The 19,991-nt window shown below is 40.5% G+C and overlaps 1 protein-coding gene across 1 annotated transcript in view; it reads left to right on the top strand.

Annotated features, from left to right (window-relative positions):
* Nucleotides 1-19,991, top strand: part of LOC123363732 (extracellular sulfatase Sulf-1) — a 286,538-nt gene that overhangs the window by 238,781 nt on the left and 27,766 nt on the right. The window contains exons 13-17 of the mRNA XM_045005041.1: nt 352-502; nt 2,437-2,612; nt 3,304-3,432; nt 3,702-3,758; nt 4,824-4,953. Coding sequence (XP_044860976.1) covers nt 352-502; nt 2,437-2,612; nt 3,304-3,432; nt 3,702-3,758; nt 4,824-4,953 — 643 coding nt within the window. The remainder of the gene's footprint in view (nt 1-351; nt 503-2,436; nt 2,613-3,303; nt 3,433-3,701; nt 3,759-4,823; nt 4,954-19,991) is intronic.

Below are 19,991 nucleotides of genomic sequence, written 5' to 3'. Positions count from 1 at the left end.
TTACCTATGGTTGTTATAAATGAGAACGCACAGACACACATACACACCTGTGTGTGTATGTATGTATATATTTATATAGGTATAGATTTAAAGGGATAGTAAACGCTTATGCTCCGGGGCATAAAACAAACACTAACTAGTGGGTATTAGGAAGAAATGTCTCTCTAAAGACAGGTCATTTTATAACTGTCCACAACAGCCTTCCTTCCTTCCACCATGCTCTAAAGGATTGTTACTTACTTACTATATCAGAAACAGGGTACGGATTAGATGGATCACTGATTAATTCCTTTCTTTCCTGTAATTTCTGTGATATTGTGTGAAATTCTGCAAATTCCCTCCTTTTTGCAGAACTCCAAGCTATAACTACGCACCAAACATGGATAAACACTGGATCATGCAGTACACTGGGCCTATGCTGCCTATCCACATGGAATTTACAAATGTCTTACAGCGCAAAAGGCTTCAGACATTGATGTCAGTTGATGACTCCATGGAAAGGGTGAGCAGCTGAAAATGTCAAGGATAAATTGTTTTATTATGCAGTTTTGTAACTTGTATACCAAGTCCGATTCTTCTCTCATTTCTACTCACCTTATGCTGGTGAATTCTATTGACTTCAGTGGACTCATTTGTGATTTACCCCATGTAAGTGAGAAGAAAATCATGTTTATATTCCTAAAGTGATATGTAGGGTTGCCAACTTTCTAATCACACAAAACCGAACACCCCTGCCCCACCCAACCTCTGGGGTGGGGGTGCAGGCTCTAGGCTGGGGATGAGGGGCAAGGGGTGCAGGAGGGGGCTCTGGGCTGGGGATGAGGGGTTTGGAGTGTGGGAGGGGTATGGGCTCTGGGGTGGGGCCGGGGATGAGGAGTTTGGGGTGCAGGAGGAGGCTCCAGGCTTGTCCAGAGTGTTGGGGTGCTGGGGGGGGTGAGGAGTGTGAGCTCTGGGATGGGGCCACAGATGAGGAGTTTGGGGTATGGGAGAGGGCTCTGGCCTGGGACAGGAGGTTGGGTTGCGGGGTCCCATCAGTGCTTACCACAGCTCCAAGGAAGTAGCTTCCAGGTCCCTGCGGCCTCTATGTTCATGGGCAGCCAGGTGACTCTGCGTGATACACGCTGCCTTCATGCCCTCAGGTGCCGCCCCCCGCAGTTCCCATTGGTCATGGTTCCCAGCCAGTGGAAGCTGCAGAGCCGGCGCTGAGGGTGGGGCAGCACACAGAGCCACCTAGTCCCCTGGTTGCCCCAGTGCTTAGGGGCCACAGGGACCTGGCAGCTGCTTTCGGAGGCAGTGCAGCTCCAGGTCAGGTGGGGAGCCTGCCTTAGCCCTGGGCCCCTCCTGTGCCATGGACCGGACTTTTAATGGCCCAGTCGGCAGTGCCGACTGGAGCCACCAGGGTCCCTTTTCGACTGGCATTCCAGTCAAAACCGGATGCCTGGCAACCCCAGTGATAGGGAACCCAAATCTACCTGTGAAAATACAAGTTACTACAAATTCTCTGACTGGTAATGCTACACAGCTGTTTTGTTGTCCACTTTTTTAACTGGCAGTAGAATAAGTTGCTTTTTAAAGGGGAAAAGTTAACATGTGTCCAGTAAGCTAAAGGATCAGTTTCTCACGGTCAGCCAATAGAGCAAATATATAAAGAAATATTCAAGTTCCTCATCTGTAGAGGTCTATGGCACCTATGTACATACACTCTGACATTACCTCTGCTCCACCCTATTCCCTTCACAGTTCATCCTTCAACTAAGTTCTGGGCATCTGGGTTCACTGAAGTACAGACCAAAAATCGGATGTTAAACTGTTAGTGTTTGTGAGCATATAGATAATACAGGGGACAGCTAAATACATATAATATGGCACATGAGGTGTTAGGAATAGAACTGTTGACCTTTTGTTCCAAAACCCCTCTCCATAACCAAAGGCCTTTCCACTGGTGCTAAAGGAGGGACTCCCTTAACATTTAGTAGCAATAAAATGTACAGCCCTCTTTCTAAGCCCCTAACGGAAGGGGAGGAGACGCTTACAAACTAACAACACATTCGAGCAAGTCCGAGAATGCATCCGTTGTAGGGCTAGTAACTCACCAAGCAGTGTATTACAATGATTATATAGAGATTTGTGGGTAGTGGTGACACAAGTCAAATAGCACCATAAATTGCCAAAGTAAACTTTCTGAAATCCCCCCGAAACAAACTCTCATATGTCAAGATGTAGACCTAGTAGGTGAGTAGCAAAACAACATTTTGTTCAGTTTTCTACAGCATGCTAAGGGCATGATGTGCCAAATTCATCCTTGGCATAACTATTAGTTTCAATAGTTTCCCCAATGTTACATTTGGCCCGACAGGTTTAAATGAGAAAAACTATGATTATGTAAAAAATGTTTTGCAATATTTGATTTTGAGTTTTTCCTATGCTAAATTTCAGTTATACCATATGCTTCTGGAGATGGGAGAACTGGAGAATACCTACATCATTTACACTGCTGACCATGGTTACCATATTGGGCAGTTTGGACTGGTCAAGGGAAAGTCAATGCCATATGACTTTGATATTCGAGTTCCTTTCTTTATTCGTGGGCCAAGTGTAGAGCCGGGATCAGTGTACGTTCTCCTATGTCTGCAGCACAGCTGCTGTACCTCATTTGAAATGTTTGTAAGCACATCTGATGGTCACTCTAAGTGTCCAGTTTCCTTTCATAAAGAATACTCTGTTAATGCAGGACACTGCCTTAGAAGAACAAAAGCATGTCTGTCTTTCTGTATGTTTTAAATTAGTTAAAATGTGTAATAGAAAATTGTATTATTTATAGCCCTGGATAGTTAGATTTTGTCTTTTATTTTTAAAAAGCAGTCAGGTTAAAATGAGGACATCTATTGTTCCTCTTCTGTCTTAGCAAAATAGATTTATTATGAGTGAGATGGGAGGAATAACATGCCTGTTTCAATTCCTTATTTAACCATACCTTGCTCAGATACCCTTTATGACAGTATCCAATGATACTGGTCTGTCATTCTCAAAGTCACAGCCCTCTAGGGGGAACTTCTGCACTTAGCACTTATATAGAGAGCTTTTCATCTTCAAAGAACTCATACACATTTATTATTATTCTAATTCTGAAAGAATGTGAAGGGTTACATATCTTACACAAGATTAGGTTAACCAGATAGCAACTGTGAAAAAACGGGTCACGGGGTGCGGGGTAATAGGTACCTATATAAAAAAAAGTCCCCAAAAACAGGACATCTAGTCACCCTACAATGATACAATTCTGACCTTTCTATTAATTTGCAGAGTGCCTCAGATAGTGCTGAATATTGACCTTGCTCCAACGGTTCTGGATATTGCAGGACTTGACGCGCCTCCAGATATGGATGGCAAGTCTGTCCTAAAACTTCTGGACCTCGAAAAGCCAGGAAACAGGTGGGTCACTGCCATTTCTCAAAGCCAATTCAGCAGCAAACACCTGAGTAAATCAACAGCTGAATGGAAAAGAATTTGTGGCAAAATAAGCTGTCTCAAACCCAATGACCACAGCTTTCATATTTCAAAACTGTTTTAAATAGCACATTTATAAAATTGCACGTATACATGAGCCAAGAGGTCATTTAAAAACAAATAAATTGTTAACACTAACACTACTGTTCAAAAACAGTCACAGATGCCAGCAGTAAATATTATTTTGCTTTCAGGTTTCGAACAAACAAGAAGACCAAAATTTGGCGTGATACATTTCTGGTGGAAAGAGGGTAATTATTAAAGCTGAGAATGTTTTGGGAAACTTGCCTGGTGGCAAGCTTGCTTGTGCTTGCTGTCTTCTCTTTTTAGTGGTCAGCTAGGCTGTAAAGTCTGCAAGTACACTGATAGGGTTTCTTTGTCCCCCAGTGCAAGCTGTGCAACCAGTGGCTCTTCTTCTTAGGCGGTTTCATAAGAGATTTGAGTGGGTGCTTTCCACAGCAACTTTACTGGCCCATCCCTTCCACTTGCCTAGATTTGTCCTTTAACCTCAGACCCATGGCCGTTCACTTGGTCATCTGGCTGATTTTTTCCTCCCCATTCCATCACTCTTCTCCAAGTTCTGCTGTTGATGTGATGGTGCAACATTCTTCTATCAGATAATTTTATAGTTTTCACCTCAGTTAGGAATCCTTCTTTTGATTTAAGTAAAGGACAGGTCCATATGTAAATGAGATTCATAAATATAGCTATTCAACATTTTCTCACACAATTTATCATTTACATTGCCTTGCCCTTTATTACTGTGAAAATTCTCTGAGTAAAAGTATTACAATAATTCCTTTTATGGCACTTATGACATGACAGTCTGTGAAAATAAACTTGTGGGTATGACTGCACTAATAATTCCTAAAGAGAAGCAATGACTGCTGGTGTAGGTTTCCAGTATGTCAGTTGGACCATTCATTTACTGCAAAAGCTCCTGTTGCTATATCTCACAAGCACAAGTAGGGGTTCTCAAACTTCATTGCACCGCATCGCCCTTCTGACAATAAAAATTACCACATGACCCCAGGAGGGGGAACCGAAGCCTGAGCCTGCCCAAGGCCTTCCACCCTGGACAGGGGGACCAAAGCCCCTGTAAACTGAACCCCACCACCCAGGGCTGAAGTCTAACACCAGTCCTGGCAACCCCATTAAAACAGGGTCACAACCCGCAGTTTGAGAACCACTGTCATTGAAGATGGCCACCAGATGCTAAATCTTGAATATCATTGCTTTTTAAATGAAATGTATCCCCTTCAATGTTTGAGTGCATTGCCTGCAAAAATTTTTACTCTTTTTTTCCCTTTTGAAAGCAAATTTCTGCGCAAGAAGGAGGAACCCAACAAAAATGTTCAACAGTCTAACCATTTACCAAAATATGAGAGAGTAAAAGAATTATGCCAGCAAGCGAGATACCAGACAGCTTGTGAGCAACCAGGACAGGTGAGTAACAAATGATTCCAGAACTGTATACACCCTAATGGAATGTATTTCTGGGAATGATGTGGTGACATATTGCATGAGGTTTATCGGAAATAGGTTAAAGAGACCACATTTGCCTAATGTCTCTATAAGTAAGAAAATATAAAAATGTCTTGGTGCATTACATTAAATATAGGGTGACTATATTTCCCAAATATTTCCCAGGCCCATGTCAGTGTCCATCCTGGACACCGGGGGTATCCTTCCCCTCAACCCTCTTGTTCACTATTTTTGAGAGCACTCTGGTGGCATCGGCACGGAGGGTATCATTCGCTGATTCCCAGTAGTACGGTCAGTACTAACCAGCCAGAAGTCACTCAGCAAGACATAGATCAGCTACCACCTCGAAAGCCTGTGTTTTTAAAAGCAATATTAGCAAATTGTTTTGAATGAGAATACAAAGCGCTGCTGTGCTTAATTTCCAGTTTCAGTCTGTAGCCACCTGTGGTGCTTTATCCAAAGCAGGTGGAGTTCTGTAAAACAAACAGGATGGCACGCACCATAGTTCATACACTGACAAATAATCCACTCATGCCTTTATTCTTGCCATTCATTGAAACACACTGTTACAGTACATCTCAGTTAATCCCAGATTGGTCCGGAATATGTTTTGACTGGCAAACCATCAAGAGAGTCCTTTGCCACAGTTTTCATCTCACCCATGCTTATAAAATACAGCCACTTTTGAAAGGATATACACAATATATCAGTCTCATTGAAGGGCAAGGTTTTCAAGTGTCGAACTATTGCCATTGCAAACAGCGATTAAAACAGGTGGGGGCAAGGTGAATATTTCTACAAAAACGGAGAGATCAATGGTCTCATTTAGACCTTTGGGCACTAAAGTGTTGAGTTTTAAAATATCAAACTATTTTCCTTGCAATTATTTCATGTGCTTGTTACATCTTATGCCAAACTATGATTTTGTCATAACTTTTGTAATACACATGTGGAAAAGGTAAGACTAAGTGAGTTGATCAATGTCAGAACTGCAACATTAGGATCCCTTGCTCTCAGTCCTATCCCTAATCCACTGGCGTGGCCCTAAACCATCTGGCTGCCCTTCTTTTGATCTGATATCTCATTGGTTGCAGGCACTAGGCTAGAAGGGAGCTTGCAGTAGCAATGGCATGTAATGCTGCCTCCCACAGCTGTGATTGGTTTGGGCTCCTTTGAATAAGCAAGGACTCGTTAGCCATGGGTTCATGGAGCCCAAAAGCCAGCCCGGAGCTGCTATATGAGAGTCTGTTTGTAACCAAAGATCTTTAGGAAAAAATCAGTGACAAACTTTCAGTCCTAATGATTGGTTTACATTTTTAAGGATATCAGCACAAATAAATCAGATAGAAAAATAATAGGCTAACATTAGCCATGACATTTCTACAGCCTTCAGGAACCCACGGCCTAAGCTAAAGTTAATGAGCCAAATCATTCCTGTGGTAACTCAGTTGACATCTGTATAGTAATACCAGGGACAAATTTGGTCCCAGGTCTCCACAGCAGAATTAACTTGTCCATATTGCATATATAGAACAAGAAGAACCAGGATGAAATACTAAATGCATTTCTTAATAGTAATTCTGCTTACAGCAAAAAGTAGCTGGTTTTCAAAGTTAGGTACATGTAATTGAAAGCATATTCTAACACGTATCCAAATGGTAAGTACACACAAATTGGATGTGGTCACTTACACACAGCCAGTTACATGCATGACTGACCACAAGGGTGCATAATTTCCAAATTTTGCACATATTTACTATATCTGTCTAGTTGGATTTCAAACCCTTTCTCCTCTCCTTCACAGTTTGGGACGTTCAGATGCTGGTTTTTCTTTGACTTATAAGTGAGCTAGAGGCTTGCTGTGAAATTCAGAGACTGATTAAAGTTCAGACTCCAACCTTTGCCACATTCTCCCCACCTAACTTATTTGGTTGGTCAGATCCAGAGTTTTTGGTCCAGATCCAGGCCAATATATCAATATCATGGGCCAAGTTCTCTGGCCGCAATGCTCCCTTTGCACAGCTTGAACTGTAGAAACTGCCCATATTTCCTCTGCCAGTGTGGGAGAGAATCCAATAATTACAGAGCTGGGGTAGCAGGCTCCTTACCTGCCCTTTCCCCACAAAACAAACATAGGGGGCAGAAAGGTGGCATGAGAAGAATGAGCTGTGCTCCTGCTGTACCCAGCTGGTGGATGGTTCTTTGAGGTATTGCCATGATAGAAACAGCCAGAGAATCAGGGTGCATTACCCTGAAAGCCCCCATATCTGCTGTACCAACCAGAAGCTAGACACCACAGAGAATCTGAGCCTGTATATTTCCTCTTTATATAGTTTATGAGCTAAATTTGTCTCTGGCTTACTTGGATGTAACCCAATGACTATAGTGGAGTTGAACCCAGTTAAATGAGCATCAATTATAACTATGGGGTTTTTTTTCGTTGTAGTGGCTTGAAGTTTTCTTTCCATCAGTGGTGAATATTTCCTATGACTATTTTACTACAGTAATTGCATAAGAACACAAGAATGGCCGTACTGAGTCAGACCAATGCTCTGTCTAGCCCAGTATCCTGTCGTCCATCAGGAGCCAGTGCCAGATGCTTCGGATGGAATAAACAGAACAGGGGAATTTATCAAATAATCCATCTCCTATCATCCAGTCACAGCTTCTGGCAGCCAGAAGTTTAGAGACACCTCAAGCATGGGGTTGCGTCCCTAAACGTCTGGGCTAATAGCCATTGAGGGACCTATCCCTCATGAATGTACTAATACTTTTGTGAATACAGTTATACTTTTGGCCTTCAGAATGTTCCCTGGCAACTAGTTGACTGTGCGTTGTGTAAAGAAGTACTTCTTTATGTTCCTTAGGTTTGTTTTAAAGCTGCTGCCTATTAATTTCACTTAGAAACCCCTGTGAAGGGGTAAATAACAATTCCCTAGTCATTTTCTCCACACTATTCATATTATAGAGCTCTGTCATATCCCATCATTTTGTATGTATAATTGGGATTATTTTTTTCAGTGTGCATTTATTTGCATTTATGAACATTGAATTTTATCTGCCATTTTGCTGACAAGTCACCCAGTTTTGTGAGATTCCTTTGTAACTCTTCACAGTCTGCTTTGTACTTAACTATTTTTGGTAATATAGTATTGTCTTCAAACTTTGCCACCTCACTGTTTACACACTTTTCCAGATAATTTAGGAATATGTTGAACTGCACAGGTTCCAGGCCAGAGCCTTGGGGGGCCCGGCTATTTACCTCTCTCCATTCTGAAAACTAACCATTTATGCCTACTCTTTGTTTCCTGTTTTTAACCGGTTATTGATCCATGAAAGGATGTTCCCTCTTATGCCATGACTGCTTACTTTGCTTAAGAGCCTTTGGTGAGGGACCTTGTCAAAGGCTTTCTAAAAGTCCAAGTACACTATATCAACTGTATGACCCCTGTCCTCATGCTTTTTGATACTCTCAAAGAATTCTAGTAGATTGATGAGGTATGATTTCCCTTTACAAAAAACATGTTGACTCTTCCCTAACATATCATGTTCATGTATGTCTCAGATAATTCTGCTCCATACTGTTTTCCTACTACTGAAGTTAGACTTATCGCCTGTAATTGCCAACATCGCCTCTGGAACCTTTCTTTGAAAAATTGGCATTTCATTAGCTGTCATCTGGTACAGAGGCTGATTTAACCAATAGGTCACATACCGCAGTTAGTAGTTCTGCAGTTTCATATTTGAATTTCTGCAGAACTCTTGGGTGAATATCTGGTTCTGGCGACATTATTATTATTAATCAATTTATTCCAAAGCCTCATCTACTGACACCTCTATTTGGGATGGTTTCTCAGATTTGTCACCTAAAAAGAATGACTCAGATGTGGGAACCTCCATCACATCCTCTCCAGTGAAGACCAGTGCAAAGAATTCACATAGCTTCATTGCAACAGCCTTGTCTTCTCTGAGTGCTCCTTTAGCACCTTGATCATCCAGTGGGACCACTGACTGTTGGTAGGCTTCCTGCTTCTGAGCCTCTATTATGGTGTTTTAAAATAGTTTTCATGAAGCTTTCAGGCATTTCACTTTTGTGACTGTTCCTTTTAATTTCTATATAACTACATAAGTGCCGGAACTAGGGGTTCTGTGCTGCCCACTGCCTGGCTTGAAGTGGTTTCCATTATCTACAGGGTTTACAGTTTGGTTCACTGGCTCTCAGCATCCCCACTATACATATTTTCCGGCCCCCCGTATAACTAGCTTCCTCATTTTTGTGTAGTTCCCCTTTTTGAAGTTAAATCCCACTGTGGTGGGTTATTTTGGTATTTCCCACACACATACACACACTCTTACAAGGATGTTAAATTTAATGATATTACAGTTGCTATTACTGAGCAGTTCATCTATATTCACCTCTTTCATCAGACCCTGTGCTCCATTTAGGATTAAATTAAAAAATCACATCTCCCCTTGTGGGTTCCAGGACCAGCTGCTCCAAGAAGCAGTCACTTATGGTGTCTAGATGTTATACCTGCATCCTGTCCTGAGGTGACGTATACCCAGTCAGTATGGGGATAGTTGAAATCCCCCATTATTATTGGATTTTCTGTTTTTGTTGCCTCTCTAATCTCCCTGAGCATTTCACAGTCACCATCACCATCTTGATGAGTGTTGATAATATATTCCTACTGCTATACTCTTATTGTTCAAGCACAGAATTTCTATCCATAGAGATTCTACAGTCAGTTTGATTCATTTAAGATTTTTACTTTTTTGATACTATGCTTTCTTTCATATATAGTGCCATTATTTTAAACTGATAACCCCCACTCTGCTGCTGGACCTCTGCCTGCGTTATTTTTGTTTTGCAGGGTGATTGGAGGGTTTTGGCCTAAGATTAGAGTATATTTGCTAGGTGTATCTGCCTCTCACACTCAGTCTCTAAACTCCATCACAATACTCCCCTTTGCATAGCTTAGGAGCTGGCTCTTTAAACCCCTGTTCTCCCAGAGTTATCCCTGCCCCCTTATCGAGGGATCCTGAACGGCTCAGGGCTCAGTGGAGAGCAGGCTATAGCCTCATTAGTAAGCTCTCTGCTTCGTCTACCAGGCTGCTTGGTTATCACACAGACCACAAAACAGACCACACTATAAACTTTAATCAGGCAAGCGTACACTAAACAAGCCCACAGACTTCAAACTCACCCTAAGGGTCATGTAGTCTCTCTTTCTTTACCTGTACATCTCCCTTTCAGAACTCCCCTGTTTGCTGCTTCTGTATGCTAGCTCCAGTAATTAAGAAGAGTATTTATATATAAAACACCGTCCACTAGTGTTTGTGTTTAAAATTGGAAATATCTGACACATACATTTGTGCATTAAAAAAATTACTTTCAGTCATAGGTATGTAATGCAATAACAGTACAAATGTATGACAGAATATTAAAATATTACAATTGTATATTTTTTTTAAAAAACCTTACATCATCAATATGAAATTGAAGGTTAACTGTTGCCTGAACAAACCTCTCCCTAGATTAACTTTATTTTAACCCCACAGCGTCTATTCTGCCCTCAGATCCACCTATGTAATTTCAACTGAAATCAATTAATAGGGTCTTCCTTTAGATACCTACCAAATATCAAATGAGTACAAGTTTAAATACTGCATCATTTACACTTCATTCTGTCTCTCTTGTAACTTATGGCACTTCACCAACAAATTTTACCTCCGAGCTAATTTGACCCATGGGATTTAAATTGTCCACCAGGATACCATTAACTGATGTCACACCTATCTCCACTGCACTATCAAGTCCACTGTTAAATTCAGTATCCGATCCACTATTAAACATGCACCCTCCAAGTCTAAAATTTCACAGAGATACAATTTTATTTTTAAATCTCCTCCTGACACACACAAAATTCAGCCTCCTCAAAGTGAGGATTGTGATAAATTTAAGTTCCAACTCCTGAGTTGGGTGACCCAACAACACCAAACCCGGCACTGGGCTTGTTTATTTTATGGGCCTACGTCTTCTACCATCTGCAACACACTACCTTCCAGCTCTGGTCTTGTGGACAGCAGAGGATTGAAACTTGCAAGAATCCTGCACTTGTAAAGTGTTAATCTGCTGCCAGTTAAAATGAACTGAGCCAGCTGCCAGAATGGAGAAGATGGTGCAGCTGCAAACATGTGTTTGCATCACATGTATGTTCAAGCTAGTAGGTATAATGCCATAACTAAGGCTAAGATTTTGTCACGCATATTTTTAGTAAAAGTCACGGACAGGTCACAGGCAATAAAGAAAAATTCATGGAAGCCTGTGACCCGTCTGTGACTTTTACTAAAAATATGCGTGACAAAATGGAGAGCTGCGGGGTCCTCACACCACCCAAGGAGGCTTGGCTCGAAGCTGTAGGATCTCCCCGCCGTGCACGGTGGCTTGGAGCTGTGGGGCACCCCAGTGGCCCATGGTGGCTGGGAGCTGCGGAGCACCCCCACCACCCACGGCGGCTGGGAACTCACAGGGCTGCACCGCCCGCGGTGCTGGGAGCTTGGGGTCTCCTTATCACCCATTGTGGTTCCATGCTCTGGGGCTCCCGCCACAGTCAGGAGCTGTGGAGCACCCCTGTTGCCCATTGCAGCCGAGAGCTCACAGGCCACCCGCTGCCTGGGCGCTCCAGGGCACCCCTGCCCCCCGCTGCCTGTGAGCTCCAGAGCACCTCTGCCCCCAGCAGCTCTTTGCCAGGAGCTGGGGGCTCAAGTCATGGAGGTCTCTGGAAGTCACAGTGACCTCCATGACAAAATCATAGCGCTAGCCATAACTCAGCAGCCTTGACTGTGTTCCTTTATAACACAGCTGTTATTGGGAGATGCAAAATGTTATGTTTTCTCTTGAGTATTTATAGGTTGGAACTGCCCTAAAGTAATATTGCAGGTTTGGTTCTGGTTTGCAAAGTGGGCTTAAGGCCTGTATAATGAAATTAAATTAGGGTAAGCGAGAACATTTTTATAGTCATACAAGTCTTCACTGATGGTCACTAGAGAGATGCCGCTGAATCCAGACATGAGTTTTGTAGTAAGTTCTAAGACTCTTGTGGCCTTAAACCAAAAAGTATTTTGTGTTGTCTATACATGCATTTTATGTATACCTCATGTATACTTTTACATTAGGCTTTCAAATGACAGAATTTCATTTTATTTTGCTTCATGTTATCATATCGATATCAAATCAAAGGCTTGTCAGTTTGTAATGCTAAAAGGACTGCTGCCATCAATCAACCTACAGATAATATTGTAGAGGAAATTAGAATGTAGCTTGTTAGGTGTAGTCTGGTTTGGCTCAAGTATCTATGTTCTCATAAAATAAATATCCCTCAGACCATACATTTGTAAAGGTCAACTTTATGGCCAGCTGCAGAGTATGAAGAAAAACACATAAGCCGGTAAGAGCTCAATAGAAGTGTCAGATGGCTAGCCAGAAATGACAGCTAGATCCCAGGCACCCACTAAAACTCAGCTAAAATTATAATACAGCATAATAACATCACTCACGAACCCTATTGATTTCAATGCAACTTCACAACAATTCCAGCAATAATAAGGCATTGATGATGAATAGTGCCTGCTGTCTTGGCTTGTCAGTCTCCAAATAAATGATCCATGTTCTGTCTGCTCTAAAAAAAGAATTTTTGAAAGAAATTGCTAAAAATAGATACCAGTAACTGTTGCCAGTTTGGTTTACTGCGTAATCATCTTATTTTGTCAACGTTGCTTTAATTTCTTTTTGCTCAAAAGAGGGATACAAATACAAATCTGTTAGTGGCAATTACAGGGTTAAAATTATGAATATGATGAATACACAGTCTGGCTCTAATTTGTGCACAAATCCAGGCATATTTCCCTGATTCATCCTTACACAAGTCAGGTTTCGCATTAGTGGCTATCTAAAATGGTAACCACTGGTCTTGGTATGTGGTGGCTTCCTCCTGCCACTACAACCATATCAGCCCAGCTTCTCCACCTGCTCCCCATTGCCACCCTTTTGGGGATCCCGATTCACCATGCACTTAAGCACATGCTTTAAGCAGCTGAGCAATCTTGTTGCCTTCAGTGGGGCTACAAATAAACCTGAAGTTAAGCACATGCAGAAGTGCTTTGCTGAACTGGACCTTGTGGGTGCTCTTTCATCTGTTCCTTACTCCAGCCTGTCCCTGCTACTTCACCCAACTGTCTTGGTACCCAGAATCCCACCTAGCTTACAAAAACAGAGGTGCAGATGCGTCACCCAATGATTCCTAAGAATCATCAGGAATTGTCCCTCCCTTGTTGAAACACCATCCTGTATATAACATGGCAACCAAAAGTGATGATAAGGAAAACTTTATCATTAGAGAGAATCCTTCAAATCATTATAAAATAGCATATTTTAACAATAGATACGTAGCTTTTCATTTAAACAGAATGCAGTTTTTCCGCATTTGACAATTCCTTCTAATTCAGTGCACACATTTATTTTTGTCCATGTCAGGGAATACTTTCATTTCAGTAATATCACCTTGCTCGTCTTCAATGTTGCCCTTCAAAGAAACTGTATCTCTGGTTTATTTATGCTATGCAGTTTATCAGCAACCCCTAATACCACAATATCAGAATGAATGTTACTGTTCTGAATCATATTTATTCTATTTACCACATCAGTTCAGGATTTATATATTCTAGGGCAAAAAAACATCATTATGCATGAATTTAGCTTTGCACATTTTCCATAGTTCTAGCAGTTGTGGTCCTCCTTCTTTCCAAGGACTCTTGCATGTCCAATACACTGTGGACTAAATTCAGCCTTCTGTTGGATGTGTTTGACTAGCATGGCTTTAAGTCTTTGGAATCCTTTGACCCATTAGGAATATAATTATTATTGGTATTGCTATTATAACTTAATGGGCAAATTCTATCTCTGCATGTCAGTGGGTGCTATTTAGGTGCATCTGTGGGCAGATTTGGCATTAAGCCTGAACTTGAAGCATTCCTTTTAGGTTAATCAGCACACATTTGATAGAAGATCAGAGAAGAGTCTCTCTCTGCTGATGATGTTGAGTCTTAAGTGCTGGCAGGAATATGTAGAAGATCCAGTAGAGATGGTTACTTAGGTGACGTATGTTTGATGTCCATTTACAGTCTCAACATGCGACCTAAGTGCATATGCTTCCACTATTGACTTTCTTCCAAATTAAAGTAATCTTTAAACTGTCAGAGGGAAAGTAAATATCCTTAATGGAAAAACTGGCAAATAAATGTGATTTCCTCATCTACCCAGCCTGACCGTAGAATATCTATTCTTTAACTCTATATTTTTGAAGCTGAGTTTTCTCAAATAGTTACCTTTTGTTGATGTTAAAAAATGGATTAAAGTTCAACTTTTTGAACAATACCATCCATGCATTTCTTGCATACTTTGAAGTGATAAATAGGGGATCATTTTTATTGTTCAATTTTAAATGTCCCTAAGTCTTCTGTGAATCATATTTTAAAGTGTCTTAAGTACAAAGTTGCATGTAAGTCTATCCAGTAAATATTCTTTGTGTGTATTTTAACAGTTTCCTGAAAACTTCCAGGGCTTTTTTCCTCTTCTTTCCATTTTCTAACTGGCACTGTCAAGGTTTGCGAGCCTAAAATTTACCCTCCTTTTCATCACGTAACTGTTTGCAAATTTCAGGTCATGTTATTTCTGTAGGGTTTATTTTTTCCCCTGTCAATTCACTGCTTAAATACTTCTGCCCCCTATCAAAGTAAATAAAAATATCAGAGCTGGTAGCCTATCACTTGTCAGCAACCCTACAATAATAAATCAGGGCGCACATGTATGATGGAGGGAAAATAAAAGAACAGATTGACACTCATTTTTTAGAGATTATTCGTAAATGTAAGATTAAAAAAACAAGTTTAAAAATTATTGAAAATCTGTTGATTTCTTTTTAGGCTACAATAAATAATATTTAAGAAATACAAAATAAGTGAATTTCCACACCATTATGAACACTCAAGGTGTGATACAGATCAACAGAAGAAATTTGCAATGTTAGTATTATAGATTACTGTATTTCAGTGTTCCTCAGTCAGTGGGCTTCAGAATTGTGAGTGATCTGCTTTACTATATGATCTATAATAGGCAACCAGGTGAATTTTAACTTTATAAGTTAGTGTCTAACAGTGATACCATTCTAACTAGGAATGTAGGAAACTGGGAAGGTTTGTCCATAAGATTATGGCAATCCCAAATTAGTCTTCTCTGTGCTCTATTGACACAGGACGTCTTGGGGACAGCTGCACCCACTTTCTCCTTGTGTGCAATATTTGTATAGTGGCAAAACATCACAATGCAAATGAATATTTGTATACCAGTCATGCCCAGACCACCTCAGTGAAGATCAGAGTCCTTGTTTCCATTATAGAAATTCATAGGAAGAGGTGGGTCCTACCCCTAAGAATTTGCAATATCTGCTGAACCTGATTTTTCAGTGTTCTAGTTCAGTTCAGCAGACTAAAACGCGGCTGGTTTGTACTATATATTATTGCCAGTTAAGTACAGTACAGTTGGCAGTACTCTGCACACCATGACCACTTGGAACTTCATGGTGAAAGCTGACATGGAGCTCAGATCTTCTTACTCCAGTACTACAATCTGTCGCCACTTGAGCTAAAATAAAAACTCCCTTAGCTATTAGTACTATAGCACCTGTGAGATAAAACCACTTCTGATTCTGTCCAGCAGAGAAAAGGGATACACAGCTGCAGTTCACTACAATATTTCTACCCATAACATTTTATATTAATTGTCATCGTTACTAAATCATCCATGTATAAGAGGAAGATGAAGGGAGTGTGATCTTAAAGTTGCTTTCAAATGCACTCCCCCCCACTCCCTTACTTGAATACCTCCAGCCTGAAAAGCGATATTCAAAGTTGCTTATTAAAGGGAACATTACAGAAATTGGACAGCACCTGTAAAAGCATTGTAGCTGTGTTATAGTTCCGGTTGCCTGTTTTTCAGGGGTTTATAGCTTGGTTATAAAACTTGACTATATATTTAACATTAAAGTGTCTAGTGCAAATGCGCAATAATTGCCTTTCATAAAACTCTGAGCATGCCTACTGCTAAGACACCTTTCACAAATTGTCTAATTTCCTCCCTATGTGATAGGCTGCAGCAACTCCCTCAGAGCTGTCACAGTCTATTAGATAAACAATGTTCATTTTAAATACTTCTTAAGTGGGGTATTTATTGTGCAGTAAACCACAGTGACTATATATAGCCTGAGTGTCTATATATATTTTGTGCCTGAATTATATTGAATAAAGACATATAACTTAATGTTGAGGTTGTGGTACAAACCAATAAGAATTTGGAAAGTCGAGGAACAAACACTGTTGTTAATTCATTCACAGTTGTCTGTCTTGTTAACAGAGGATGTAAGTTAAGATTGGAACTAGGCCAGCACTAATATAAAGTTAAAGGATCATGTACTTACAGCCGCTTTTTAGTTAGTGCATCTGGTCCCCTATGCCTTTCAATTTACCCAATCAGGGACAAATTTTGCCCTCAAATGCAGATTCGTAACTGCTAGTGAAGTCATCTGAGGACAAGATTTAATGCTCAGCTTTCTATTGCTCTTTAACTGTAACGCCAGCACCAGCATTCCCATTGAGGCATGTGCATCTGTTGTCATGCAGCTGAATTTCAGCTCCTGAGCAGAACCAAGTGACTGCTGCTTATTAGCAAAATTCAGCACTAAGTTGCCACTGCATCTTCTAGCCATGTGGAAGAGATAGCTCTGCAGAGGCACCAGCAACACACGATTGTAAACCAAGGCATCTCAGCTCCAGGTAGAGAGTATGGGTCAGTTTCCCAGCTTATGTAAATGGGCATTGCTCTCTTGAAATTGATGTATCTGAAGATGTGTCCTGTGTTTAAAGATTCCATAAAGTCTCAGGACCCCATCCATAGTGGGATGGTGTTGAATATCACTTTCTCCTCTGCATTCACTTTAGTAGTTAAGTTGAAGGGCAGAGGGAAAACTAGAAAGGGGGGAAAATATGAAAGGAGTAAAGATGGGTGAAAGTAGGAAAGAGATCAGAGAAGGTGAGTAAGATGAGGAATAAATGAAGCAAGACACAGGCAGGGAGAAGAGAATGAAAAAAGTAGAGAACTGTAGTGGAGGAAGAGAAAAGAAAGCTGTAAGGGGGAATAGAAAAGTATTAAATTAAAAGAATGAGAAAGAGAGAAGGAAATAAACATGGAAAAATAAGAAAACATGTACAACTTTAAGGTTATCAAACAAATGTTTCATTTGTCTTTGATGTAACCTTGATGGAGAGATTGGGGTTCCAGAGACCTCCTTTGAGGTTGTGAAGCCAGGGTAACAGACATCTTGCTGTTCAGTTGGGGAAAGGTAGAGGACTGAGGGCAATACCTTGATCATAGCTTTCTTTTTCTGCTCATTCATGCATTGTATAGATCTTAAGACCAGAAGAGACCATCATAATATTCTAGACTTTAACATATGGTCAGTTCATAACTATTCTGTCATGGATTTGGAATCACTGATAGTAAGAAAATTCCATTGTAGAATTCTAAACTATTTCACACTTAGGTGCCCTTTTTATGAACAAAACCGTTCAAGGGAAGCTATGAAATACATTTCATACATATTTCATCCAAGAGTATTTATCGATTAAATCCATGCATAGGCAGTTTAAAAAAAAATTAGTTCCTATTAAGTGGTGGAAAAGACTTACTAGAACATTGAATCAACCTCCAATGGAGGAAGTAAGAATTACAGCTGCTGCTATATTTGATCTTAGGGGAAAAAAATAATTACTCCGAATTTTTAAAGAGTACTACATTTTTAAATAGTATTAAAAATAGAGCTGTGTTTCTTAATGTATGTTTATATCTAATAGATACAAAAACTCCTCTGGTGCAATCCTGTAAATATCTATAATGATGGCCACACTCTTCTACTCTCATAGGAACCATTTAGAAGTTAACCTTGAGATGTAAATGCAAATGATTATGGCTCTTGTAAACCGCTCTCAGTAGGGATTTATATGAAAGTGTCCACACAATTCTAATGTTTTAGAAGACAAGGAAATATGTACAGGCTTTTTCTCTTTCAGATATAAATTACTGTAACTGGATTGGTCAAAGTAAGGTAAATATATAGAAGAGATGATTTTCTTATTGGACGTAGGCTCTTTAGCTCATCTCATGACACATAAAGCTGGAGTGAGCTGTCACAGTGCTGTGATTCATAATCAGTATTTGAAAACATAAGTGAATAAAGATGTGCTGCTGTTATTAAACTAAGCTGCAGGCAACTTCAGGCATTGAGCTTTTATTAGCAAAGTTGGCTATGGTTATATATAGCATATTAAAGAATATTTGACTTCACTTCTTTTTTCTTTTTTACATTGCTGTACACTGTATGGCTATTGTTTTCCTGGGGCATATATGATGTTCATTTCAGGAGTTGTTTTAGTTGTGTCCTGACCACAGCAGTGGCACAATATGATACTAGTCAGGTGTTTAAGTTTCACTTTCAAGCTATTTCCTTCACCCTTTTACCACCATGAGAACACCTCAGAAACAGAGCAGAGCAGCCATTATTTGATGGAAGGAAGAAATTTGTGCAGCTCTTCTGTGGGAGTGGGGCTGAAGGATTCCAGGAGGAACTGCACCCAGCTCTCATTTTGCCAGAACGATAGTTCCCAGTAAGAATACATCATTCTGAGGGAATCCTCAGGCCTCTTAGAAACACATGGAGGACCACTGTTGGTGGAGAAGTTCAGGCATTACAAAACAAGCAGAAAATAGCTTTAATGTCAATGCAGTATATTTAGTATCAGAGGGGTAGCTGTGTTAGTCTGGATCTGTAAAAGCAGCAAAGAGTCCTGTGGCACCTTATAGATTAACAGACGTTTTGGAACATGAGCTTTTGTGGGTGAATACCCACTTCGTCGGATGCAACAAAATGTCGGATGCATCCGACAAAATGGGTATTCACCCACGAAAGCTCATGCTCCAATACGTCTGTTAGTCTGTAAGGTGCAACAGGACTCTTTGCTGCTTTAGCAGTGTATTTAGTATGCAAGGATTCAAGAGTGTGTATTAGTGGTAATCATAACATTGAAAGCTCTGTATAAAATTCCGCTAATCAATCCTCACAGTATTGTCCCCATCTTTCTGATAGAGATGTATTAAGGCCACAATTTTCAAACACTGAATTAAACACTCAGATGCCTATCAAAGAACCTAACTGAAGTGGTCTGTTTCATTTTGTTGTTTTTAAGATGCTGAAGATGTTTTGAAAATCAGGCCGATTTTATTTAGGTACCTAACTGTGCATTTAGGTATTTAACGCTGGGTACTAAAGCTTGTGAACATTTTGACTGAAGGGCCTGCCTACACACAGTTTGGACTGATTAAACTCTGTCCGTTTAGAAATAGATATTGTTAAATCAGTGCAAGACCCTCGTGTAGCTTCAGTTATATTGACATAAAGGGGATTATATTGAGAGAGATTGTTTCCATAAATTCACTTGGCCATTGACTGTGTCCAGAGCACTGCCAGTTCATAGCAGGGCAGCTCTCAGTCCCTTGGCCACAGTTTTAAGCAAATTGTACATGATAAAAATTTACCATGGTAAGATGATTAAAATAAGGCAACCTGTGTCAGTGTAGTTGTGTGTCTCCTAAAAGAAGTGGGCTAAGAGTTTTAAATATCTTTCTTGATTATGGCATTTTAAGACTGATACAGTGTGTAAAGGAAGTAAAAGCCCAACTGTTTTCTAATATCCAAATGAGAAAACAGTGGAACCCTGTGCAAAAATCCAGGTGGAATCTTCCACTTCGATTCGGGGCTGTTGGCAGTAGAACCAGACAGACATTGTGCAGACTAGTTGGAAGGAATTCTGCTTTCTCTCATTCCTTCTTC

This window comes from Mauremys mutica, chromosome 2 (assembly GCF_020497125.1).
Source record: "Mauremys mutica isolate MM-2020 ecotype Southern chromosome 2, ASM2049712v1, whole genome shotgun sequence".
NCBI classification, from domain to species: domain Eukaryota; kingdom Metazoa; phylum Chordata; order Testudines; family Geoemydidae; genus Mauremys; species Mauremys mutica.
Note: the sequence above shows the minus strand (reverse complement) of the source record. Positions and strands in the feature narration are given on the sequence as shown.